The sequence below is a fragment of the Gopherus evgoodei genome, chromosome 23, assembly GCF_007399415.2.
Source record: "Gopherus evgoodei ecotype Sinaloan lineage chromosome 23, rGopEvg1_v1.p, whole genome shotgun sequence".
Classification (NCBI taxonomy): Eukaryota; Metazoa; Chordata; order Testudines; family Testudinidae; genus Gopherus; species Gopherus evgoodei.
This window is the reverse complement of record NC_044344.1, coordinates 9,787,821-9,814,710: the sequence shown is the minus strand read 5'-3', so window position 1 is coordinate 9,814,710 and position 26,890 is coordinate 9,787,821. Positions and strand designations below refer to the sequence as shown.

Here is a 26,890-nt window from a genome sequence, read left to right as displayed (position 1 = left end):
TGTGCCCAGCGACCCCTGTCCTCCCCCTTCTATGCCCACCTCCATCCCTTGAAGAATTTTGTCTTTCTTTCCCCAGCACTGGCCATTTCCCCTGTTCCTACCCAAAACCTGCAGGGGCATTTCTCCCACCCTGTGGGCTGTTCTCATCCCGCTAAGTGGAGATTCCCAGAGCATCTTTGGCTCCCCCCGGCCCTGCTCCTAGTTCTCTCGGTCACAGGCTTTGTTTTCTTCTGGAAGGGGGAGTGGGAGGTGGAGGAGGAACTGCTGGCATGGTGCAGCAGGTACAGGTGTGTGAGGGATGGAGGAAAGCAGCCTGCCCTTTGGGTTGGTCTGGCCCCGCCTCTTCTGCCTCTGGTGAATTGATTGGCAGGCCAGGAGAGGCTGCAGGTAATACCTTCGCAGAGGCCAGGGTGAATGCACCCAGGCTACCAACCTCTGTGCCTCAGGTGATGCAGTCTAGTGTCGACCGGCCCGTTGGGGGCAGCCCTGGGCAGAGGGCTGCTGCTTGGGAGCAGCGGGCAGGAGAGGCGAGGGTGACCAGATGTCCCGATTTTATAGGGACAGTCCTGATTTTTGGGTCTTTTTCTTATATAGGCTCTTATTACCCCCCACCCCCATCTCGATTTTTCACACTTGCTGTCTGGTCACCCTAGGAGAGGCACGTGTGGTCCGTGCTGAAGCAGACTATGCTCACTCCTCATCCCATACTCCAGCCAACCCCCCACGCCCTCTTGGATCCCCCCAGGAACAGCAAGGATGGGCCAGCCTGCTGGGCGGAGGCCAGGTGAGCTGTGGGCTGGAGGAAAGCATCCTGAGGGCTCCATGTGTCCTAGCCTTTGAGGCTCCATGTGTCCTAGCCATGTGTCGGACCTCATGCAGAACGTCCCTTCTTTCACTGATTTGTCCCTTAGGGTGACACACACCCTCATCCTTTACTGTGCGATGTTCTGACATGCGTTAAAACTGGGAACAAGGACCCTTTTAAACAGTAACATGAAGCTTATGATAATTGCATTGCCTACGTGAGAGACAAATCCATGATGGGCTAAGTGCAGTGGTGTTTCCTTAAACTGGCCCTTAAAACAAAGCCTTGTCTCTCCCATTCCATGTGCTTTTCCCTTATTTCCATCCACTAGGGCGGACGGCAGAACTATCCTTCCGGAGGCAGGAAAAGACCGTGGGCTCTTCCCCAAGTGGAGCAGCATCACATGATGCTCGGTAGTTACAGGGGGGCAAAAACCCCGTAGGATTAAGTCAAGCATTGCCCCTAACTCAGGTCCCATCCACACATGCACATCCACCCAGGCTTGAGTGGCCTGGGTGGCGGGTTTCACTGGAGCTGGCTGGCCCACCAGGGGGAACAGGCTACAGCTGGAGCGACTTAGCACAATTGCTCAGCGAAGTCCCCCCAAGGCTCTGGGGCAGGGCAGTAGCTCTCGCTGGAGCTAGAGGAACATTCCTGAGTTGTATTTGTGCACCAGCGCAGATCACTTTGTGTTGCCTTAAAATCACGGTGCCCTGTTCCCCTGGGAGAATGACTCCAGGGGCAGTTAGTCCCACCTGGCAGCAAGCGAATGAGGAGGAGACAGATCATATAAAGTTTGCAACATGGTGGCTGATTCGGGGGGGGGTGTATTTGCAGCAGTGTATTTGGTTTTATATTATTTGTAAAATCTAGAAGGACTGTGGCCGCCTTGGAGGTGGGAATTTTGCCGAGCTAATCTCCTCGGGGAGGGAGCATCCCCAGCTCCTCTCCTCCATAGTTTGCTTGCAATTAACAAAGACAACAGCAAACCGCCCCCCCCCCGAGCTCCCATTGCAGAGGGGAGCGGTGGCGTTGGGGGTGGGAGCTGGTAGGTCTGGAATAGCTGACCTGCCGGCCGGGGTCCATGCATTTCATCCCATTCCCACCCCCCAAAACTGCTTTACAATACGCACAGGAAAGGCTGCCCCCACCCCCCGCCCGCTCCCCACTGCAAAGTGTTGCAACAGCTCCCGGTGCTAACGTGCAGCGCTTCCTGCCAAGCTCCTCAAACTTTGCTTCCAATTTGCTAAGCCCGAAACATTTTTTTCCCCTTCTCTCTTGCGCCTTTCCCTGCTTTTTTGGGATCAGCCCACAAGTGACTGGCTCTCCGGTGACGCAGTGTCTACTCTGAAGCTTCCTTTGAAGCATTAGCAGACAGGCAGAGCCACTTTTTCTTTTTTTTTTCCGGTGTTCCTCTCCTCCTTCTCTGTCTTTCCACCCCCCTCTCCTCCAGCGTCCTCCCCTCCTGAGCAAGAGGAGGACAGAAGGGAGACAACAGTTACCCAGCTCAGGACTTCTGCAAGGAGAGAAGGCGAGTGTGTGTGTGTAGGGGGGGGATCCAGCCTCCATCCAAAAAAAAACCCCAAAAACCCTTCAGCAAAACCTATCCCCGGGCATGAAACTCACTAATCTCGCCTGCTCTCCATGGCCACGGATGCTGCAATACACTTTGGTCTGCGTCTTGAGCCTTGATCTGCGTCTCGGCGCTGCTCGCTCAGGTAGTTAGCACATGTTTTTCCGTCTCCTAAGTGTGTCTGTCAGGGAGGGAGTTGGGGGGGGGTAGGAGGTGCTCGGTTCCTTTGTGCATCGGCTGCTCTAGATCGGTTCCTTTTTCTTCCTTTTTCTTTGAAAGAAAAGAGGGAAAGGAGGCAGTGGGTGAGGGGTGTGCAGGGAAGGGAGGGCAGCAAAGAGCTGAGTGAAACCAGATGTGGAGGGCTCCCCTCTCTGGCACTGCTCGAAGTGGGGCTGGGATGGAGAGAGAGCAGGAATGAAACCAAACAGCTCATTCAAAACACAGTAAACGCCCCCCACCCCAAAAAAGTGCTTTTCCCCTGAAAGATCAGCTCATCTCTGCTGCTGAGCCTTAACCAGTGAGTCCACCGCTGATCAATATTCCACATCGCTCCAGGCCAACAAAAAGTTTGGTCAGTACAAAGTTTTCCAGCAATGCTCCCCACCCCCCAAAAAAAGTGAACTGAAAAAATTTGCCCTCACTGGTATGCCCTGGGTCCCTAGTTCTGTATGGGTGACAGCGATTTGACATGTGTCACTTGGGTGTGTTGTAAGGGGTTGCTGGTCATTTGTTCGGCCTCAGTAGCTTGGCTAGATTTACTGATCCCATCATGCTGAAGCAGACTCAGCGTGCCTGTGGGGGTGGGTTGTGGTTTATTTATTTATTGTATTCGTTCTTCCTCTTTTAGCCAACTTGGCTAAAATCCACCTAAGACTCTGGACAACTCATAGTTTGTACCAGATAGAAATACTAACAAATAAATTGAAAAAAATGTCTTTTTCAGCTGATATTTTTAAGACACATGCTGTTAAATGCAAAAGAAAAATCAGTCTAGCATTAGGAATTCCCAGAAGAATCGGATGCTCTGTCACCAGAGGAGAAGAATGCAGCAGCACCAGGGAGTGGAGGGGGTGGTTTAGGGGGAAAAGTGATTATTAGGTCAGATTGGATGTGAATCAAAGCAGCTCAGGAATTTGATTGCCAGCACTGGAAGCTGTGGACGCAGTCTGGAACCTTTTGTCTCCGGAGTGGGAGGTGTTCTGGTTTTTTGTTGTTGTTGTTGTTTTTTAAGGACTTTATACTTTTGAAGGCCCCAGTTCAGCCAAGCACAAGCATGGGCTCAAGACCCACTGGCTGTTAAGCATATGCTTAATTGCTCTGTGGAACCGGGGCCTTAATAGGTACTTCGTAGGCTATGATTTTTGTTTTAATTTCTCATGATGATAAGGACATAATGTTTTAACCTTGGTAAATATGACATGCCAGATGGCCTGCAGTTTTCAAGACCTCCCGTGGAATAGTCATTTGAGCTGTTTTCTAACTCAGGATGTGTCTATTTACATAAGTGAATGACTGATGTCCATTTAGTTGCTTCCTTTAATTAATTTGGCTGTATGAAAGAAAATAATAGGGTCTATTAGCCTTATCAAAACCAAACATAAGCCCTGGGTTTAATTTATTAGAGTGCTCTCCATAAATCCAAACCAGAGTCCTAAATGGCAATTTGCAGGGGCGACATTTTCCTCTCTACCTAATAAGTAACAATGGGAACTACATTCTGGGCCTGTCCTTGCCCTTCACGGTTACTGGCGGCTGAACTGGCCGACTCCTTGGGGCTATCGAAACCTGGGAGGAATCCGTTATTATTGGTAGTATTGCAGTAGCATGACAGAGATGATTGTGCTGGGTCCTGTGAGAGACAGCCCCTTTCCCTGTGCTAAAGCCTAGCTACGTAGGCAAAGCAGGCCAAGAGTAGGAGAGAGGATGCATTGTTATACCCATTTTACAGATGGGGAAGTGAGGTGGAGAGACCTGTACCTGTGAGACAGTCGCGGACTGTCTCTATAGGAGCTGTAATTTCCAACTCGGACAGGCGTAACAGCAGGAGTGTTGGGGTGAGCTACCAGACCTGAGTACATCTAGGGTTTCAGGTGGGATCATACCTGGGGTGATTAGCTCTTCCCCCCATCACAGCAGCATTGCTATTTTTAGCACAGTGTCCCAGTCGCAGCTCATGCAGGTATGTCTACCTGAGCGGGAAATTCCAGCTCCCGCGTGGCCATACCCTAGTCAACTTGCCCACGGACGAGCCAGGAACAGAACCCAGGTCTTGCAGATCCCACTCTGATGCCGTAACCAAAAGACCAACGTTATTTGTAAGTAGGTTCCTGGCTGCAGAAGGTAACCCCTTGTAAAGCCGGGCACCATGGGCTGCTGTTCGCGTCTGCTTTAAGGCTACCTGAGCTTGGGGTAGCCAGAGCTCGCTCTCCCTTGCAGCTGTGGCTAATGGCGCAAGGAAGGGACGTGGGATGAAATCGTCATGCGCGGTGTCGTATGAGTGGCTGGGTTTATGGGGAAGGACTTTGGCTTGGGGGTGAGAACCCTATTGCATGAATTTCTCTGACTCTTCGTGGTGTTTGCAGAACTGCTTTGAGTTCACAAACCTTTTGGGCCCCTACACCCTGTCACCGAAACCCTAGTGAAGTTCCAAGGGAAATTAAATTGAAAGGCAACCTTCCTCTCTGCCCCCACCAGCAAGGCAAGGGGGAGGCTTGTGCTCAGAATCAGGGCTCAAAGCACCTCTTGCCACTTGCTCCCTAGGCGTAAGCCGCCAAGCTGGGAACAGCACATGGACCATGGTAGCTCTTCTCCTCTGCCTCACTGCTGCTTTTCTCACAGGCCTTCTCTGATCATTTTCCACTGTTTCCTTCTCGGCTCCATTTTCATGTCGGTTCTTCTCCTCCATCCAGTTCCTTCTCTGTTCCTTCCTTCCTTTGCCGCTCTCTCCTCAGACCAGCTGGTAACATTCCACTGCAGCTCTGTGGTGGGGTTTGAAGTCGGGTGGGCAGCGTGGCATTGGATATGGCTGGAGGTGATGCTGCCAGTGGTCTGAGATTCACTGGCAAATATCCGGTTTCTTGTCTCTGCTGCTCACGAATCAGGCCTGTTTAGATTACTGACACCAAGCAGGCTGGGCTATGTTCTGCCTCACGCATCACGGGCTGCAGTGATGTCCTCTGGGGTCTGGTCCCAGAACGTATCTTGCTGGGCCTTCATTAGGCAGGGGAGGGGGCCTGACTAGTCCTTGCGTGTGGGGCCAAGCTAGCAGGCAGGAAACGATTCTTGCTTTGGTTTGGGATCTGGGTGGTTTGTTCATTTCACAGTCATGTTGCTGATCACGCTTTAAAGGAACAACTTCCTGATTAAAAACCTGAAGCACTGATGCTGCTGCACAGGGGTCAGAGGCGCATTAGGTTCCTACAAGCTCCCCTTCCAGGGAACAGTTAATGGGGGACCAAAGCTTGCCTTGGGTCTGCAGAGTCATGATCCAGATGCTTGCTGCTCTCTGTGGGTGTGGGCCCTTTCCAGTAGAAGTCGTGCTGCAACTTCCTGGGCTCTCAGCACAGCAGCTCAGCCCAGAGGGAGTTAATGCTGCTCGTGCATCTGCGGGTTTAGCAGGGGACAGTGCTGCAGAGAGTGGCCATTGCCTTGGTGGTCACCCACCAGAGCTAGGAGGGACATAGAACCGTAAACGTGCAGGGAATTCCAGGGAGCTTGGAGGCAGTGCCCCTCTCCATGGTTGAGGTCAGGGCTTTCCATGCCCTGAGCCTGGAAAGTGTAAGCATATTGAGCTATTAATCCAGGGAAGAGTCCAGGGGCTCATCTGTGGCCTGGGGGTTGTTTAGCCTTGTTGCTGTCTTAAGAGAGAAACCACTGTGATGTAATTTTTATGGATTTTATTAAGGGAATGTACAAGCACATATAACCTAAACAAACATATCATTGGCTCTAAATGAATATAATTTCCCGAAATGCACAGAGGATGGAACGATACAGTGAACAAATCACAGCCACAGTTGTGGTTGAATTGATCGATCGGTAACTACCAGGTTTATTCATGCCTGGCTACGCAGAGCTCCCATTGGAGGCCATGGGAGATCTGACTCAGGAATGACTGAGAACATGTGGAAGGGAGCTTGGGTCTCAGCCATGCAGATTTAAAACCTCCTCACCTACTGCTTTAGATTAGCAAGCTGGAGTGTGTGACAAACCTGACTCTGGAACGATGTCCGTTTCCCATCCAGGCAGAGGTTGCATGGAACTCCTGTGCAAATGGAAAATGCAAGAATGCCCTTAGCTATGTCCAGTCCTTGCCTTGAGCTATGGAAGGGATCTGGAGTTTTCCCCTGCATATCCAGCTGCTTGTTCTGAGTTCGGTCCAAAATGTAGATGTTTGTGTGTGGGGAAGGGAGGGTGCAAAAGGGGCAGCAAGAAGATTTTTCCAAAGCAGAAGGTGAACAGAACAGTTCTTGTGTAATTGCCCCTCCATTTCAATTAAAACGGCTTGGTTAGCTGTAAACTTTCCCCTGCAGTCTTTGCAACTCAGACGGTGCGGCACTGGACTAAGTTAGAATACGGGAGGCAGATGGCAAGTGTCTATTATTTATCGTTTGTATTGTAGAAGTGCCTACAGGCCTTCCCTGAGGTCAAGGCCCCAGCATGCTAGGTGTTGTGTACACACGTGCAGTGAGAGACAGGCCCTGGTCTGAAGCGCTTACAATCTAAATGGACAAGAGGGACAAATGGTGGGAGGGGAGACAGGCCTGGGGGGGGGGAAGTTGTTTGCCCAAGGAATTCAGGAAGTGAAGAAACCCCATAAATCATTCACAGTAAACTAGATTTTTTTTTTTACATTCCCAGTTTGACTAATGCTGGCTGCACAAATCAGTCAGCCCAAAGAATAGTGACGTGGTAAGGAGAAATGTCCCATGTTCTTAGATATTCTTGTCCACTCTTTCTGTTGGCTCCCCTGCCACTTATCTTGTAAAATGACAGGCCTGCTCTGATTGCTGAACGTTGCTCCCTGGGTCCCAGTTCCCAGTGTGGAAGGAGAGAGGTGGATGGATTGGAAACTGAGTGGCTAGGGATGGATATGTTCACCTCTAAGTCACCGGTTCTAATCCAGCACACCTTGCTAGTGACTGAAGGATGTTATTACCAGACAGCTGTTTGCTGGCCTGTGTGGACAGATCGAGGGAAGTGATTATTCCTGTCTATTTGGCACTGCTGAGGCCACATCTAGCATATTGTCCAGTTTTGGGATCCCACTACAGAAAGGATGTGGAGAAATTGGAGAGAATCCAGCGGAGGGCAACTAAAATGATTGGGTGGCAGGGGCACATGACTTACGAGGAGAGGCTGAGGGAACTGGGCTTGTTTAGTCTGCAGAAGAGAAGAGTGAGGTGGGATTTGATAGCAGCCTTCAACTACTTGAAGGGGGGTTCCAAAGAGGATGGAGCTTGGCTGTTCTCAGTGGTGGCAGATGACAGAACAAGGAACAATGGTCTCAAGTGGCAGTGGGGGAGGTCTAGGCTGGATATTAGGAAAAACTGTTTCACTAGGAGGGTGGAAAAGCACTGGAATGGGTTACCTAGGGAGGTGGTGGAATCTCCATCCTTAGAGGTTTTTAAGGTCAGGCTTGACAAAGCCCTGGCTGGGATCATTTAGTTGGAGTTGATCCTGCTTTGAGCAGGGGTTTGGACTAGATACCTCCTGAGATCCCTTTCAACCCTAATCTTCTATGATTCTATGACAGCTTTGGTGGGTCTGAGTCCAGATCTGAGTCCGAAGCACAAAAACCACCACCGTGGTTGAACCCTTATCAGAGAAGCCAGAAACGCACACTGGATAGAAGGTTAAATCCAAAAGAAAACATCGCAGGAAGGCGATTGGGGCTTGCTAGAGAAAAACTGAATAAACAGAAACCGTGTAAAGCATGAGACATTGTAGAAAAAGGAGCGTGAGGCGATAACAGAGAGGAAAAGCTGCCAAGACTAGAATGGGCCTTGGGGACTGAATGCCCCTTCTCCCCAAAGTGGGCCCTCCAAGGGTGGGACACGTAGTCAGGCGGTGGGAAGCTCCTGCTGCCCTTGTGGCGTTGTCTGCTCTGTGGTTAAATACAAGACGTTATTTACTTGTAGCCAGCCTGGGCCCTTCATCATTATTTATTATTTGTGTTACTGTAGCACCTAGTGAAAAAGGATCGGGGATGGTTGAGAAGGGCAAAAGGGGAGACAGACCATGCGGGGGAGGGGAGTTTAGTTGTAGATTTGGTTTGAAAGGGTTTTAAAAAACCTAATGTGAATTACAAGATAAGGCTCCATTAAGATGGAGTGAAGTCTGAGAGTACATCTCCATAACTTAGGGGTGCAAATCATTACACGGATGTTACAGTTATCCCAGAACCACGCATTGGAAAGCCAGGAAATTCAGAGCTAAGGTTAAGTTAAGGAGGTACGGCTGTTTAGGTGCATTATAGTTTATTTCTATGTGTTAACAGATTTGGTTTTCTTTTCAATATAATCTTAATTCTGAAATTCCTGGGTTTGTAATGCTTGGTTTTAGGATAATTAAAAGATCCCTGTAATGGTTCGGTAACCTTTCAGTTGCTGATGCACGCTTTCAACCTTAATTACACTTTAACGTATTTTGTTTAATCTTGCCGTTTCCTTGGGTTTTTTTTAAATAAAAAATGTCCTGTGTGAACACTAAGCAAGAAACCCAAAGGGAATGCGGCCGTGCGGTATTTCTGTAGCTTGGAAGATCTGTAGTGTTAACCGTAAAGTTAACGTTTGAGGGCAGCATCGCGAGTACCAGAGAAGTGTGAAGCAGTCAAAGTGCGCTAGTGCATCGGCGTGAGGGAGCCTGGTGCTGTGTGAGGAGTGGGGGCCCGGTCCCTGAGTCCCAGTGACACAGGGCGCAGCTGTCTGGATGGGGAGCCTGTCAAGCTCTGATGCTAGCCTAAAGCAAGATGGGACACGTGTCAAGAGCTCTCAGTGGTAGATTACTCGTCCCATTTTGCCTTTGAATAAGGAATTGGGAACCACGAATAAGGAAGTGGCAATCACAAATAAGTAATTGGTACTGCGAATAAGGAACCAACTTCATCCTCTTGGTGTATGCTCACTTATACCCATATAAAAATGCTTTATACCAGTATAGCTTATTTCCATTCCTGCAAGGGAGTGAAATTGCATTCAAGCTGGTGGGAGTTACTGCGTTAGTGCTACCAGCGTAATTAAAGTGTTACAATTTCTGTGTGAAGACCAGGCCTAAGGTAGAGTTCAGATAAGAGGAAAGACGACTCCTGGGGGCCATGTGAGCTCAGCACCTCTGAAAACGGAGGCCAAGTGAGGTGCCCGAAAACGGAGGCATTCAAAGACCAGCAGCAAAATTTGCAAATATGGTCTTTGTACATATTTGGGGATGTAGAGCTGTAAATATGTTACAACAGGCCCACGTACTTTATTAAAGCCCCATTAAATTATCACACGGATTTTAAAATATTTTACCCTCTGTTGTCAATGATCAAAATATCTGCACATAGATACAGTCTTTGGAGCAGGCACCATCTTTTGGGTCTCTGTGTACAGCACCAGCACAATGGGCCTTGGGGATCCTAGGCACTGCGATAATAACCACCACCTATCTTCTTCCTTGTCGCACTTCAGTCCACCTGAGACAAGGGCAGTGTCACGGTTGCATTGATCAGACAAGGTGGACAATGGGAAAACTGATAGAAAAGAAGTCTGTTGTTGTTGTTAACACCTGTGTTTTGGAAACCGGCAATGAAAAAGCCCAGGGCAGCCAGTAGGGAGTAGGTTGTGACTCGCTTGGCCTGTTTCTGCCCTTTGATGCATGTGCAGTTCTCTGCTTGGATGCAGTGGAAGTCATGCACGCCCACGGGCAGAATTTGGCTCTTGAAGATTATTCCGTGGTGCTTGTGGATGGAAATTAGGTGTTGGAATCGGGAAGGTAGAATTGAAGGCCCTGATCCTGCGATTGGATCTGTCCAAAGAAAAATGAGGCTCAGGCTGTGGGAAGGCCGGAGGAGCTGACCCAGGCCTGTATGTGGGTGCAAATGAGGTCTAATTGTTGGATTGGGGTATTAGGAGCCAGGGCTCCTGGATTCTGCCTCTGCCTCACCATGTGACCTTGGGGAAATCATTTAACCTGCCTGTGCACTGTTTCACCTCTGTCACATGGCTATAAATAATATTTGCCTCCATCTCGGGCAGGGTTGGGAGAATGAATGAATCTTTGTACTGTATAATGTTCTGAGACAATCAGATAAAATGTGTTCTATGGGCCTGCTCCAAAGCCCGTTGACACCAATAGAAAGATTCCCATTGACTTAAATGAACTTTGAATCAGGTCCTGTAAGAACCAAGAGGGCTAGTCTCCCAAGAAGTGAGATCAGCTACAGGAAAGAAGAGATTTGAGCAACTCCCCCACCATGCAAGCTGCTTTGCTACATGCACTGTGTTGGCTGAAATGAGTTTGTCTGGCTCTTTATGGGCCTGAGTGAGGCTTCGTGGCTTTTCGTACAGAAATCCCGCCTATCGCGAGATTCCCTCTTTCCCTGTAGTGAGAGATCTGGTTGTTTTTTCCTTGAGGGTTAGTGAAAAACCTCTTTCATTTTCTTTCTTGGCTTGAGTGTCTAGATCTACTTCCTGCTGAGTCAGGCCCCAGCCTGAGCCAATGTGTTTCTCTGATGGGACAGCGTGTGCTTGGGAAGGATGCTGGAATGGAGGCGGAGCGCTGATGGGAAAATCAGACCTGAGCTCTGCCCAGAACAGGTTTATTTCTCCTCCTCCAGAAAAAATGTTTTTTTAAAGATGGGGAAGTAGAGCATGGGCGACTTCTAACTGCGGCACCCCTGATGGTATGCAGGGTCTGGACTGAAATACCTGACTTGAAAATTTCCCCTTAAATCTTGTGGGAAGTTTGGACAAAAATCAAAACCCAGGCTTAAGTTTTGCAGCCTGAACTCATCTCTAGAGGCGCTGTGGTCCCATGTATAGGGAACTGGACTAGGTCACTGTTCCTAGCCAGGCCTCTTGGGGCAAATGGCTTCCCCACCTCTGTTTCCCCTGTCACCCTGTGTCTCCTTAGACTGTAAGGTCTTCGAGGCAGGGGTTGTCCCTCTTACCTCATAAATGACAGCATATAGCACAGCAGGGCTCTGGTCTTAGTTGGTGTGATGTATTGAAAAATGTTATAATGACAAGCTTCCACTTTAAGTGTAAAGGGTTTCCTGGTCCTGCTTGCAGGCTAGTGGGCTCTGTAGGGAAGCATGTGATCTGGGTCTTCAGCAGTCAGTCTGCAAAGACTAAGCCTAGAGCAAGGTGGAGTGAGTTGTGGCGCTCTGCCTTAGAGAGCAGCCTGCTTTGTCTCTCTCTGTTTTGGGTTCTTGTGTGTCAGGGTTCTGGATCGAAGAACTATGGTGTTATGTTGCAACCTTCCAAAAAGAGTATTTGGTGGTTTTTCTCTACCTTCTCTGTCTGTATGCCGTGAACATCACAGTTGGGTCCTCTGGGCAAGTAAAAATTGCTAGTCAGAATGCCTAGTAGAAGAGCACCTTAATTATAAGATCAATTCTCTTTGGGGTCTAACTGTGAGTCCATGCCGGTGTAACTCCACTGTTAGGTGGAGTTACTCCTAATTTATACTGGTGTAAATGGAAGGAGAATCGGGCTCTGAGGCTCAGCCTCTGTGTACCAAGGAGAATTTTCCTAAGTGTAAAAATGCTTTGAAGATTACAGACATCTTGTCATCTACCAGCTTGGGGGCGTGGGTTGGCTGTTATGTTTGCCTTGCACTTCCTCTGTACCAGAGCCTCAATGAGCTTTTAGAAAGTAATTGCACATAATACAGACACGGATACAGGTTCTGGGCGGCAGGGGTTTGCTTGACACTGTGGGTACAGCTTCGTAAAAAGCCAGTGTGTGTTCCTAGCGCAGACATGCCCCAGAGAATATTTTCCTGTTGGACTTACAGGGTATGGGCCAAAACATGTGCTGTTGCATCCCTTTCTGTTCTTCCCCAATTAAATGAGTGGGTAACCTCAGGATAAATATTTATGTGCTTGTCGAATCCTTGCAGAAGGGACAAGGTATTTTACTGTGTCTCTGAGCACTGCCATAAAGAGCTCTCAGTTGCAAAGTGAGAGGCATATTGTGGCTTCCACACCGCCCCCTGAAGCCTGCATGTCGTGGTGGGCAGAGTGCCAGGGAGGAGAGGGTGTTTTCGACATTGCCAGAGACTGTGCATCATGCTGAAACATACACGGGCCTTATTTTGGTCTGTTCTTGTGCTGTAAATCTGGATTTACTCAGCTGGAGTCCAGGGAGTTAGTTACTCTAGTTTTTACAAAGCTGTGACTGAGAGCAGGATCCGGCCCGGGTCCCTTTCCCTAGGTTTTCTTTGTAAAGTGATGCTTTGTGCTTATGGTGTGAGATGTTTAAGTGACAGATGCCACAGGAGCAGAACATTGTCATTATGTAATGCTCTCCGGCTCCTGCGTACGGTGGCTGAGAGTTGCCAGGAGAAGCCCATTTTGTACCTTTGGGATTTTAAGGCCTGTGGTCCCAGCCTCCTGAGGGCTGTCAGTGGACTTCAATGCAGTTCCGAACAGCCCAGAATCCGTCTGTGCTACCAAGACTCTCCACCCTTACCAATGCCCCTGGCTGTAGGGCCAGGGCGGGGGACAGAACCTGTCCTAGTAAATTAATCGATCCCTGGGACACTGATCTAGATCAGGGGTCTCAAACACGTGGCCCGTGGAGTTATTTCCTGCGGCCCCCCCATGGCTCCCCTCACCCCCCAAACAGCTATTTGGTGGCACTCTGGACTTTCCAGGAGGGAGGAGCGGGGATGCAGCGTGCTCAGGGGAGGAGGCGGAGAAGAGGCGGGGTTGGGGTGGGGATTTGGGGAAGGGTTGGAATAGGGGCAGGGAGGGGGCGGAGTAGGGGCAGGGACCTTGGGGAAGGGGTTGGAATGGGGGTTGGGAAGAGATGGGGAAGGGGCAGGGCTCATGGAAGGTAAGGTGGGGGCGGGACTGTGGAGGAAACGGGGGGCTTTTGTATCTTTGTATGAAAAGGTGTCAGTGATGCGGCCCTCGGACCAATGTACTGGTCCTTATGTGGCCCTCGTGGTGGTTTGAGTTTGAGATCCCTGATCTAGATGGTGGCTGTTTCTAGTATGCTAGATGACTGCTGCACATGGAATTATAGGGCGCATTAGATGCTGATGCAGTACGGTAGCAGCTGCTCGCTGTAGTCCTCACTGCATCACGACAGGCTCTGAGATCAGGCTGCCGCGTGCTGTGGCCAATTAGGAAACAGTTTCATCATAAAAGCAGTACATAGATTTAAAAACTCCCAGAACATTAGGATGATTTTCCGGGTTTTTACAGAATGTGGAGCCTGAAAGGCGTCGGCCCTGGAGACGGGACTTCTGTCAATCTACGGAGTGGGCACAGCGGCAGTTTTCCCATGCTGCCTCCCTAGTGCGCTCCAGCCTTGTGCGATCAGGTCCCCAAAAATCATGAAGTTGGCTTAAAAATGGCAAGTTTTTTTTTCAAACAGTAATCTCCATGGTTTGCCTGTCAGCCTCTGTGCCTGCGTGTGTGACATTTTCATGTTTTTTTTCCTCACCCACAAGGGCTAAAAATGGGCTGTTTTTTCCGCATTGAACACTGAGATTCTCACGTGATCACATGATTCCAGGAGCTGGGGCTGGAAGAAAAACATGGAATATTGGGAGAGCTGCCAAGGAGGGAGCCCCTCTGGGATGAGAGGAGAGTTTAGTCCTTGCAGAGTGCAGTGTTCGTCAAACTCTTATCAGTGGTTGGGAGTTGGGCTTCCAGCTGTCTAACTGGCTGGCATGGGTTCTGCATGAGAATTGAGTAGCATCTGAGCTGAGGACTGGATTTTTGGCTTGTAGCTGCAGTGTCACATTGGAGGGGCGGGGCAGAGCTGCCCCACCCTGTGGGGAGGCTGCTTACTGGACACCAGGGCTGTGCAGGGTAACCTGCTGGCCGCTCCATTCCTGTCTGTTCCCTTAGGAGCACTAACCCTTGGGCTCCCCAAGCAGGGGGTCCTGCAATGTGTCTAGCCCTTATAGGGTCCCAGCATCAGGGAGAAAAATAGCTGAACTCTCTGGACCTTCGGCTTCAAATCTTGCAAGGTGGGTGCAATCCCCCTCTTGTGCCACAGAGGGAGTGAGTTCCACGCGGCTCCACTGGCGAGGGCTTTTCGGGGGGTTAAAATGTACAAACTGAGACCCTGTGTAGACATCAAAGACCCCAGGGGGATCCTTGCACTGGTGTCCTCTGCCAGGATTCGATGTGCGGCGCTACTGGGCTGGGACCTGCCCATCGTCTGCCAAGTCCCAGCCAACTGCTCTGTCCACTGCTCCACCAGGGCCAGCGTTAGGCGCTTCCGAGGGAAGTGCAAGAATGTATTTCCTTGATAGTGATGGAATTACCTGCCATCCGAGATGTTTTTTCCTGACCACTGGAGGTCAGCGGTTGGCTCGTGCCCTGAAACAAGACGGTTCGTAAGATTAATGTTTTATTTTATTATTTCTATTGCAGTAGGGCCTAGGAGTTCCTGTCGTGGACCAGGATCCTATTGTGCCAGGCACCCTAGAAACACAGAATGAGGAGACATGGACAGCCCCTGCCCTGCCCCAAGGAACTTACAGTCTAAATAAATCCCTTACACACGTTTAATCCTTTCTAACGGAATTGCAGAGGAGGCTGCATTATAGTGAAATTGGAAAAGGTTCAGAAAAGGCCAACAAAAGTGATTAGGGGTATGGAGCAGCTTCCGTATGAGAAGAGATTAATAAGACTGAGACTTTTCAGCTTCGAAAAGAGGCGACTAAGGGAGGGTATGATAGAGGTCTATACAATCACAACTGGTGTGGAGAAAGTAAATAAGGATGTGTTCTTGGTTCCGTCTAACTAATCATATGTTTGAGGTGCCTGTCACCTTGTTGTGGGTGGATGGATGGAGAGTCAGATTCTGGTCAGCCCCTGTGTATAGACACAAGGAGAGCATGGAGCACAAGGATGTCCCCATGCAGCTACTGCACAAAAGCCAGCCAAAATCCTGTTGTGGAGTATGGTCCCTGCAGGTGTTAGCTGCCTGGCGGGAGGAAGGGCAAAGGTAGGATTATACACCTCTGCACTGGCCAGCGGCACTCTGCATCCTCTGCATGAACAGTGGGGCTGCCACTCCAGCACCCCAACTGAGACAAAACACCAGTTGCAAGGCAGCTCTTCGGGCTAGCAGTGCTGGGTGTGCCATGCTCTGGGGCGAGCAGCACTGCTGAGACACAGGGTGCAGTTATTGCTAGGAGACATTGTGTGGGAGTCTTGAATTCACGTGGGTGCTAGCTGCTGTCATGCCTGCATGGAAAGAGAGCGAGGAACCTACTGCCTGAACGGACTTAAGGGAGGGGGTGCATTGAGTGGTGGGAGCATCGAGGGGGACCGGGAGCTGGGCTCACGGCATTCTGTATTTTGCTCATGGATTTCCTGTGTTACTTGTGCCTCAGTTTCTCCATTTGTAGAATGATGATGCGATTTACCTACCTCACAGGGTTAATTAATTATCTCTATAATCTGCCTTTTTTTCCGGCATCAATCATAGAAGCTTCTAGGTACCTTAAAGAACTCTAGGAAACAGTCACAACATTCGTTATTGTTCTGTCTATGGCTATATCACTCTGAATGTGTCCAGCATTTAGGGGAGAGACTGCCTGGGACGACTGAGTGCTGCAGGCATAGATAGGAGCATGACTGAGTGGACAGTGCACTGAACTGGGACTCAGGAGACGCTAATTCAATTTCCAGTTCTGCCACTGGGTTGCTGGAGAAACTGAGGCACAGGGAGCTGATGTGTTTTACCCAAAATGGGGGCAATGAAATCTATCTGCTTTGTAAGGCACTTGAAGATCTGCAGATGAAATGCACTAAATAACAGGTCGGTGGTATTCTTAGATTTTAAGCTTCCTGGAGAGCTGTTTTGTATAGTACCTACCGTGATGGGGGCCTGATCCAGGGCTGGGGCTTCTAGGCCCTACAATAATACAAATAATAAATCATAGTAAAGGTAGGTGGTACTGCGGGAAAGGACTATGTTCTCCGTGATAGAAGGCAGTTTAAGAACCTTATGTGAAAGACACATATACTGTTTATTACAGCAACACTGGGTGACATCCCAGCTCCACTGAAGTCACAGGGAGCTTTGCCACTGATTTCAGAGGGGCCACGCTTTCACCCAGAATGTCCTGTGCCTAATTAGTGACTGGTTTGTGAGAGAGAGAGTTCAGTGTGGTGGGGAAGACGGGGTGGTTACGGAATGACTCCATTGACATGAATGGCTGTCATGCACCAAGCACCCTCTCTGACGTGCTGACTACTCATCCTGGTTATGCAGAGCCCTATGGGAGCAATGAAAAATCATGGTAACTGATGAATTTCCTCTCTGCTGCAGCCTGGGAAAGCCCAGAGCAGCAGCGGCGACACTGGAGCTGTCTGCTGGCTCAGGCAGATGCCTCTGCATTGCTTTACATTCAGTCCACAGCCTGGAAGGTTTTTTGTGAGAAACGTTTTTGTTTGTTTTTGTGTTAACAAAAATTAGATTTTACAGAAGCTGGTGGCACTCACCTGGGAAAGATGCCCACTTGCCCTGGGAGCAAAGACGTTTTCGAGCCCTGTCCAAAGTTGCCACCAGCTGATGGTGATTTGGTAACCTGTGTCAAATAATATTGGTCTCTTTTTTCATCTGTTGCTCTCAAAGCATTTTACAAAGGAGGTCAATATCATTACCCCATTTTACAGCGTGGGAGACCAAGGCTCAGGGCAGGGAAAGTCCCTTGCCCAAGGTCACCCAGCAGGCCAGTGGCAGAACTGGGAATAGAACCCATGACTCCTGAGTCCCAGCCCAGTGCACTGTCCACTAGGCCATGCTGCCAAATAACTCATTAGCCTCAGGCCCTTTCTAAGCAGAGAGGAGTCTCCATCTGAGAAGCGCTCACCATGCAAAGCAGCAAAGCCCACCCTTGTTGGCAGTTCCAGTGGAGAGGCCAAGGATCAAATAGGCCATGGAGACAGACCGCATCCTTCACCGCTAGCAGGGGTCTGTCCAAGTCAGGCATCTTAGCAGGGCAGTGTGGGAGAAGTTTATAATACCACTGCCTGTGCTTATGTGTTTGTGGATAGAGGACATCAGGCTCCCGGGGGTCTGATCTGGCCCTGAATTCATTTTAAAGGCATAATTCAAAGAAAAGAAGGTGAGAGCAGGACAGTGAAGGCACCAATTTAGTGCCCTTTAGTCTCTCTTGTGTCACCAGCCAGATAAAAGCTCCTCCAGCCAAAGACACATCAAACAGCTTTATGGCTGCAGAGCTTTTGAAGTCAAACCTCTCCAACAGCCCTTGCTAAGAAGTGAAATCCCCATGGAGGGGAACGGAGGCTGCTTGAGTGTCCGGAGCCCTCCCTGCGCTTTGTACTTTGCAAGTTCAGTGGTGTGCTGGTTGGAAAAGCAAGGGCCAGTTGTTCCAGCTCCCAGTGCTCTAGCCGCAAAGTCCCCAACAGAGCCTTTCGGAACTTTCCAACAAAACATTTTTTGATCAGAATTTGCCAGTTCATCAGAACAAAAACGTTCTTCAGAGGATGAAACGATTTCAGCGCAATTATGACAGAGCCCCAGGAGGTTTCCCTCAGAGCCTGTCCAACGGGATCCCCCTCAGAAACCTGCTTGGTTTCCTGCCAGCTCAGTTGCCTGCCTCCTCAGCAGCCCACCTGGTGAGCTGACAGCAGGGAGCCAACAGCCTGGAAGTCCTGGAAGTCCCAGCTCCCTGGCTTGCCGCTTTTAGCAGGCTGGGCTTCCAGGGTCATTGGCTCTGGGGCCATTCCCCAGGCAGAACTGTGGCTCTGTTTCCTTTTGCAGAGAATTTGGATTCGGAACAAAATCAGATTTTGAAATACTGAAATCCTCCGTGCAATGGGATGACTGTTCTGCACCTGCCTGGCCCTAATCCTTGTCTTGCTGCGGTGCAAACTGAGATGTAAAAGGGAGGAAGAGAACTCCAGATCGAGGAGTCTCTATCCACCCCTCGCCGCTTAGCAGCTGCTGTGAGGCAGCTCCATGTTGCCAGGGGTAGGATGTTGTAACAGCACTCGGTAGCAAGAGCTAAAAGTGCTGGTGGGTTACAGGGATATGCAGCAAATTTTAATAACATGTGCGCAGGCTCCTTGGGAAATATAAAGAATGAATAATAAGCAACCAGCCCTGATACCCCTGTCCAGAGCCAACACTGCCTGATGACCACCATCCTGGCCAGCATACTGGGGACTGAACCAGAGACCTCCAGAGAGAGAAAAGCCTGAGCCCGTGCTTCATTCCTTGTTAGCCTGGTGGTCTCGGTGCCGCTGAACAAAGCTTTTTTAAAATAAATAAATACGTGTCATGCTGGCCAAAAGTGTCACCTGGATGTCCCTTGGGAGCTCTTTATATTTCAGTATAAGGCCATTTACTCTCAGAGCAGGTATAGGAGAGAGGGCAAAGTTCTTCCTCTACCAGCTCATTCTTTTGTCTGAGGCTTGACCTGGAGGGACAAGAATGGGATGCAAAATTTCCATCAAGATGCTTTTTGGACAGAATGCAGCTTTTCAGTGACAATGGAAAAAGCAAACTTGAAAAATGCGGGTATAAACAACCAAAAAGAGTGTGTTCCTAGAATCAGGGCTCAAGGGACAATCTCTGTGGAGAAGAGGGATTTTCAAGCTCCAGGCCGAATGACTTCTTTGCTGGGACTCCCAGTTGGAGGGCAAATTACTGCCAGTTGTGGTGATAGAAGACAGCAGCTCGCTGCCATCTGCACTGAAATCCCTACACTCGTTTTGTTTCACACAGGCCACCAGACAAGACGGTGACAACTTGCAGTCACTGTTGACCTGTGCTGGATTTGAACCAGTGACTTAGCCGCTGCCAGAGTCTGTTTCGTGGAGGACTAACTCCAATTCATGTAGACAGAGAAAGAGACGCCAGTCAGAGTATTCCTTGGGATTCTGACAGGATGGCGACATGACTGGGAAATTGTGACGTGTTAACACAGGAACCCAGCGAATCCATGGGATTGGTCTTGCTGTGTCCTGAGACTGATTCTTCTTCTTTACTTCTCCGTGGACCCACAGATTGTACTGTGGTCTAGATTTCCAGCAGCCTTGAGTTGATATACTGGTCGGAGTGTAGTGCAGTGCAGAAGTGTCATTTGCTGTGTTAGCTCTTCTGGAGTTCTTCTTAGGAATATTCTTGGGAGGATAGTTGGTATTTGCACTTAGCTGCTCTTGTTTCTGTTTAATCCCAGGGCATGGCCGGATTACCCAATAGGCAGACTAAGCACATGCTTAGGGCACCAGCAAATCAGGGGGGACCAAAAAAAGGAGAGAGTTTTTTAAATGTGATATTTCAAAAAAAGCGTCGAAGGAGTCGTCATGGGAAAAATCAGAACTTTGTTAGACTTCCTTACACTCCACTCCACACTCTTCCCCCGTTTTTCTGTTCTTTTTTGATTACTTATCCCCGCCTAAACCAGGAGGGCGTCCTACTAACATAGATCAAAATAATGCGAGGAAATCAGAGACTGTATCTGATCGTCCTACTCCTGGTAGAGTTCTAGAAGGTGTGGATGTGTCAGAGGCTGAACCTGCTCATGCTGTAAATAATAGAAGGGAAGATCCTGTATGTGGGTTGATCTCAGTACCAATGATGTAGCATACTGGATCATGGACCAAATGACTGTCAACGCCGCACTGGGCCATTTGAGAAATCACGTTGGATTTTTGCCAATGACACAACATTGAAAGACGGAATACAACGTGTGTTTCCAAATGTAGAGATCGCACTGCATATTTTTCTAACATTGACGATTACTAACTGCTCTGCAGAATACTTTTTCTCAGCTGAAAAGAATAAAAAGCCCTCAGAGAACAACAATGTGTCAGGAAAGAGTTGATTCACTTTCCCTATTGTATATGGAAGTGGACATGCTTTGTCAAGTCAGCTTCGATGAACTTATCCAGAATTTTGCAATAAAAAAACTAGAAAAAAAACTATTTTAATTTCAGCATACATGTAAGTTTTTTTGTCATTTCAAAAAATAAAATTTTATTTTACAGTATAGTATTGTTTTTATTTTGAATTACGTATGGGGGGCATCATAATCTTTTCAGTGCTTAATGCCTCTAAAGGTCTCAATCTGGCCCTGTTCCAGAGACTATATCGGGGTGGCCAAATGATATTTCACAAAGGTCCCCATACTTCTGCCCCCCCCTCCTTCTCCACCTACTAGACTTGGTGGGGTGGGAGGAGCTTAGGGTTTCTGCCCAGTAGAGGGGGGAGGCTTGGGATGTCAGCAGGAGCGGAACTGAAGCCCCAAACCCCTATAGGAACACCTCACAGGGCTGGAGCCCCGAGCCCCAGAAGGTGCCTCCCGCAGGGCTGGGGCCCCGAGCCCCAGCAGGCATATCCTGGCTCACAAACATCTGAAGATGGTTGTATGTGGCTTGGTGGGTCAGTAAGTTTTTGGCCACCCCCGACTAGTTTTGCCAGGGGAAGTCAGCAGTGTGAGGAGATCTTGTTTTGGGACAAACCCCTATGCACGTTTGATTGGAACTGAGATGAGATGATTGGAAAATCTGGGAAATATTCTTGATAAGTGAGTGGTTGGAGGGTCGAATGTGAAGACAATATGATATCAAGTAGGGGAATGCCTACATGAGGAGAAAATGTCTTACTAGTGGGGTCTTTGGTCTAGCTCACGAAAGCATAGTGAGACTCAGTGGCTGGAAGCTGAAGCTAGATACATTCACACTGGAAATAAGGTGCACATTTTTAACAGTGAGGAGCACTAACCATTGGAGCAGCTTACCGAGGGATGTGGTGGGTTCTCCATCACTTGATGTCTTTACGTTGAGACTGGGTGTCTTTCTAAAAGATCCCTTCTCGCTCAACCAGAAGTTATGGGCTGGATGCAGGAATCTCTGGGTAGGTTTCATGGCCTGTTATGCAGGTGGTCAGATTAGAGGATTGTAATGGACCCTCTGACATCTAGGAATCGGAAAGATACCATTTTTTGCCAATTTTGTTCCCCGTGCAGCAAAGCACTTAGGTGTGTGCCTAACTCAAATATGTGCTTAAGGCCATTCCTGTTCAGCAAGGCATCTAAGCGTGTGCTGAAGTCCCATAAAGTCAATTAGACTTCAACATGTGCTCAGAGGTCAGCGTACGCTGAGGCACTTTGCTGAATAGGGGTGGATTGAAGCACCTGCTTAAGTTCTTTGCAGACTGTGGGCCTTCACTGGGTTTTGTTCCATCCAAGCCTGTCATAAACCACATTAACTGAGGAAAGTGTCTAGTAATCTTTCACTCCTCGCTTTTCTCTACACTGGCATTTTTTTTCTTAAAATTTCCCACACTCGCCCTGCCAGGCCCCATCAGGAGGAGAAACAGAGGGGCTTTTAAAAAAAAAAAGCCTGTATACAATATCTTTGTTACAGGAGTGCTCTGAAAGAGAGATGTCTGTATATATGTAAACAGCTGACATTCCAGTAGACAACACTCAAGAACATGCAGCTTTGTTTCTGAGTTTTTTAGGACCAGTGAGACTACTCATTGCGCATTGCAAATGGCTTCTTATGTGCAACTCTCAACAGTTTTGGCAGTGGCTTTGTGGCCCAGCGAAGCTGTGTGTTTCTCACCATCAGAAACTCTGTTGGACAAAAGAACTTGTGCTCCTCACCAGCTGAGCTGGCGTGTTTTACAAAAGCCCTGATCGTTGACTTCCTTGGGAACAGAAGAGGCTGTTGAAAATCCACCCTGAGTGTGTAGAGCGTTGGTACAGGCTACAGGATAGTTACGGTTGGGAAGATCATATTCCACGTGGAGGGAGTTCGGAGAAGAGCAACACCAATGGTTGTGGGAGGAGACGAAAGGGAAGTTTAGACAACCCAAATCATTATGACCAAGAGGAGATACCATGACTCACGTACATTTGAAGGATGGGAATGCTCAGAAAGGAGAAGGAACGTTTGCAGTAGGTCAAGGGGGTGTATCTAGGAGTAATGGGATACAGTTGAAGAAAGGGAATAGTAGAGAATTTCACGGAAGTGAGAACTATTGGGCTGTGGAATAATCTCCCTAGGGGAACAGGCAAAACAAAATATTGGGGGAATATAGGGAATAATCTTGCGTTCCCCAAGGGGGCACTGGACAACTTGGGACTTAATAAGTCTTCCTCATCTCTGAGGCTATGAATGGGTTACAAGTGGGTCTCCTCCTGCTGGAGATGGGTGTTCTTATTGAGTCAGGCTCTCTGCAGGTGCAATGCCCTAGCTTTGGGGGAGAGAGCAGTGCTATAAGGTAGCCATGCTGTAGCGCCAGGTGAGATGGCCGTTCCCTGTATGACGTGTGTGTGCGCACTGCTCTTTCCCTATACCTTTTGGCGGAGTTGGTCCAGGGCTGTGCCCATAGCTTAGCAGTGGATTCAGAGCATGCACGTTGAAAAACAGCTGTCCTCCTAGGCTCTGGTTAGCATCCATCCAACTGTGACCTTTGCCTGCCCAGGTGGCCGTCAGAGTTAATTTTAAGCTGCTCTTCCACTTTCAGAAGTTTGGGGGGGTATTTTTGTAAACCCATCTTTTGGGGCCTTGGTTGATTGCTCTGTCGGTTGATAGTAGAGACTTTTGCACAGTTGTGACTCTAATCTTCTAAGAGATGCTGTGTGACAGTTCAGAGGACTGGTGAGGTTGACTGGATGGAAGCCCCTGTCCTTAGGAAGAAGGCCCAGCAGTGGACCCAGATGCAGTGAGTTTAACCCACTCCACCAGAGGAGAGGTGACTGGCGGAGGTGGAGTGGACAGTGCGCTTGATCTGAGGCAGGCTGGTGGGTTTGGTACGTTGACTGTGGTGGTGGGTTTTTTTTTTAAGAATGGGGCATTTGTCACTAAATGAGTGGAAGGAAAGGAAGAGAGTAAGCAAATTAAGATGTAGAGGGAAGGGAGGCGGAGGGAAAAAAGATACGGGGGGAACGTAAATGAAAGAGAACTTGGGAAGAAGACAAGAAGGGTTGTGTTTAGCGAAGCAGAGTAACGGGTGATAAATGGGTAGTAGGATATTAATACTGTTCTTTGTTACTGTAACACCTAGAGCTGGGATCACAGCCCCATCATGCTGGATGCTTTACAGCAGTGGTTCTCAACCATGGGTACAGGTACCCCTGGGAGTACAGAGAGGTCTTCCAGGGGTACATCAACTCACCTAGATACTTTCCCTAGTTTTACAACATGCTACATTTAAAAAGCACCAGCAAAGTCAGTAAAAAGTAAAATTTCATACAGACAATGACTTATTTATATGGCTCTATAGACTGAAATGTAAGGACAATCGTTATATTCTAGTTGATTTATTTTATAATTCTATGGTACAGATGAGAACGTCAGCAATTTGTCAGTCATAGTGTGCTGGGACACTTTTGTATGGCTGTCTCCGATTTTGTAAGCAAGTCGTTTGGTACACAAGACAAATCAGACTCCTGAAAGGGGTCCTGTAGAAAGGTTGAGAGCCACTGCTTTACATACTGCTAATGAGAGACAGTTCCTGCCCCCAGAGAGTCAGGCAAGGCAGATGGGGAAAGAGGCGCATGGAGGGGAAGGGCCCCCGGTCACACAGTGGCCTGTGCTGAATCCCTGACTTCTGTGCAAGTGCCCGGTCTCCTCGGTCTCCCAGAGAGGAAGGAGGGATCAAGAAGGTTTGTCGCAAGTCCTGTTTCAGGTGCCTGAGCAGAGCTGTGATGGAGCTCAGGCCTGGAATAGCAGGGGGCTGGTGGTCAGGATTAAGATGCATCAGTAGACTCATTAGGGGCCCAGGACTTGAATAGCAGGGAGTGCTGCCGAGTAGGATTGAGGTATCTTGGCAGAGTTGGGGGGAGGGAAGGCGGGGGACCAAAGCAGTAGGAGTTGCTGTGGGGCAGTTGTGTCCTTTTGGTGTCAGAGTTCGGGAAAGCAATGAGCTCCCCCAGCCTCTCTCCTTCTCCTGCTGTTTTCCCTTCTCCCACGGTCTGAGCTGAGGGAAGTAAGTCGTGCAGTCCCCGTTCTTGTTTGTGTGGGAAGACGATTCCTCCGTTCCTAGGCCACGGGGCTGGCGGGGCCAAGCATAACATTCCATCACCTGCTCTTCACAGGCTTCCTAGGAAAAGCCACTGCTGTCTTTGAGCTCCTCGGGGCGGGGTCTTGTGTGGATAAATAGTGATGGACATGCCAGCCACTGCTGCAATTCCAGCTCCGGCAGCAGGGTGAGACAGACCTTGAGACAGAGGAAGGACTTTGCATGTTGAAGTTTGGCAAAGCTGTACGGGCAGGGAGCTTGGGCAAAAGTGAGTCACCAGAGCTGTGTGCCTGGAAAAGGCCTGTGTTAAGAAGGGGCACTGGGAGGGAGCGTTGTTCCGGGAAGGACTGCCCCCGGGATAGTATTACAGATTTCTCTATTTGTTGTTTTCTACTCAGGTGAATATGGGATGAATGATACAATGACAAATCCCTGTGCTGGGCACCATAGCTGCTGGCTCTCTCCTTTTCTTTTTCACAAAGGCTGCCTAGATGCATAGGTGCCAACTTTCTCATGTGCTGGGGGGGTGCTCCCCCCCAGTGCTGCCCCTTCCTTCATGGCCCCACCCATGCCCAGCTTCTTCCCTCCACGGAGCACCCCCTGACCTTTCTTCTCTCCCCTCCCTCCCAGTGCCTCCTGCATGCTGCAGAAGAGCTGATTGTGGCAGGTGGAAAGTGCCGGCAAGGAGGGGGAGATGCTGATTGGCAGGCAGGTGGGGAGCGCTGGGGGGAGGAAGAGGCGCTGATGGGGGGGGCTGCCGGTGGGTGCTAAGCACCCATGGAGTCAGCACCTCAGAGCACTGCTGCACTCAAGTACTAGGTAGCAAGGTGGGTGAGTCCTGCCATGGCAGCAGGGCATTCTGGGATAGCTGGGACACCTATATAAGGCCCCAGCAGCAGGACAGGCCTGCCATTTGGTGAGAGTCAGCTCCGTTGTGACATGTGGGAGCAGTGTGTGTGGCTCACCTACCAGGAAGACTGAAGTCAAAGGGTTCCTTATTATTATTAATTAGCATGGATGACATCTTGATTATTTTTTGTACAAAAAAAATTTTTTTAGATGAAAAATTGGATTTTTTTGCCCCCAAAATGAAAATTTTCCATGATTTGTTTTTGCTGAAAAATGATTTTTTTTAAATAGAATGTTTTTATTTGAGGGCGGGCCCCTTACTTCATTTTACCACTAACAAAGGGATTTGGGGCGATTTGGAGGGAAAAACGTTACCCCCAGATTTTGGGGGAGTGTAGATGGGGGCTGGCGAGGAATGGAGGGAGAAGTTGGGGGCCTGGTGATGGCAGATGGGAAGGGACCCCTGTTGTCGACACTGCACATTTCCCGCCCCCTGCCCGCCACTCCTCAATAACATTCCCCAGAGGAGGATTCCGCCTTGGTCTGTTCTCTCAGGGTGGCCTTTGCAAGGTCCCTTGTGTCCCATTGCGACCCGACCTCTGCTCTTTCTGTCGATGTCCGTGAGCAAGCTGTGGGTGCTCTGGAAATCGCGTGGCTGATTCAGGTGTCTGTCTTCAGACACCCAGGGCTGAAAATGTTGGTCTTGGTGCCCTTTTAATGAAGGGTAAAGCCCCTGCTTGTGGCTGGGCCCATCACTCCAGGGATTTGCTGGGAGGGCTATGCCGCCAGCAGCAGGGTTAGAGCCCCTCGCACCCAGCCCTAGGTACAGTGCCCCTCTCGTGGGACTTTGCCTCTTGTAACTTCTGAATTTTTCCCTTGCCCCTCCTCCGACCCCATAGGCGACCGATGCTCTGCTTGCCTCTTGTGTCAGCCGGTGCCCAGTCAGGTGAAACCAATTGTGCGGCTGAGCCCCGTTCACAGTGAAGGTGCATTGACATTGGTCGCTCATGGATTCTGCTTATTGGCAGTCCCGGGTGAGGCACCAGGGGTGAATGGCCCTTGGAAGCTGGACTCGCCTCACCCCTGAAAGAGTTGTCTCCAGGGCAGGACGGCGGCTGGGAGTGCTGCTGGGATGGCAAAGAGGAAGCTTGCTGTGCCAGCGCTCTCCTGGGCCCTCCATCTCTGGGGCCATCAATCACCAGGGCTAAAATTGCTGGGTATGTCCAGCCAGCCCCCTGGCTGTGTAGGCGGCGTCTCTCTGGTGCCTTCACGAGGTTGCAGAAGCCAGAGCAGCGGAGTGTGGAAGGGAATTGGCTGCCTGAAGGTAATTTTCTATTGTTTCTTTTCAAGGAGAGTCTCTGTAGCTGGCGGGTCCCACGCTCCAGGCTATAATTTTCAACCTCCAGCCTGTCTCTTTTTAGAGTAAGATGTTATTTTCTGCCTTTGTGGTCCCAGCCATGCCCCTCTAGTCTGGACAGCTTC

The 26,890-nt window shown here is 49.5% G+C and overlaps 1 protein-coding gene across 3 annotated transcripts in view; it reads left to right on the top strand.

Moving 5' to 3' along the window:
- The first annotated feature begins 726 nt into the window (after positions 1-726).
- Positions 727-26,890, top strand: part of MRC2 (mannose receptor C type 2) — a 116,337-nt gene continuing 90,173 nt past the window's right edge. For 2 of the 3 annotated variants that reach the window (XR_003997593.1, XM_030541415.1), the window contains exon 1: positions 2,058-2,523. Coding sequence is in view for 2 of the 3 variants with exons in the window: in XM_030541415.1 (XP_030397275.1) it covers positions 2,421-2,523 (103 nt within the window). In the remaining variant the exon portion in view is untranslated. Of the gene's footprint in view, positions 785-2,057; positions 2,524-26,890 lie in introns of those variants that run through there. The other variant, XM_030541416.1, reaches the window with a different exon arrangement.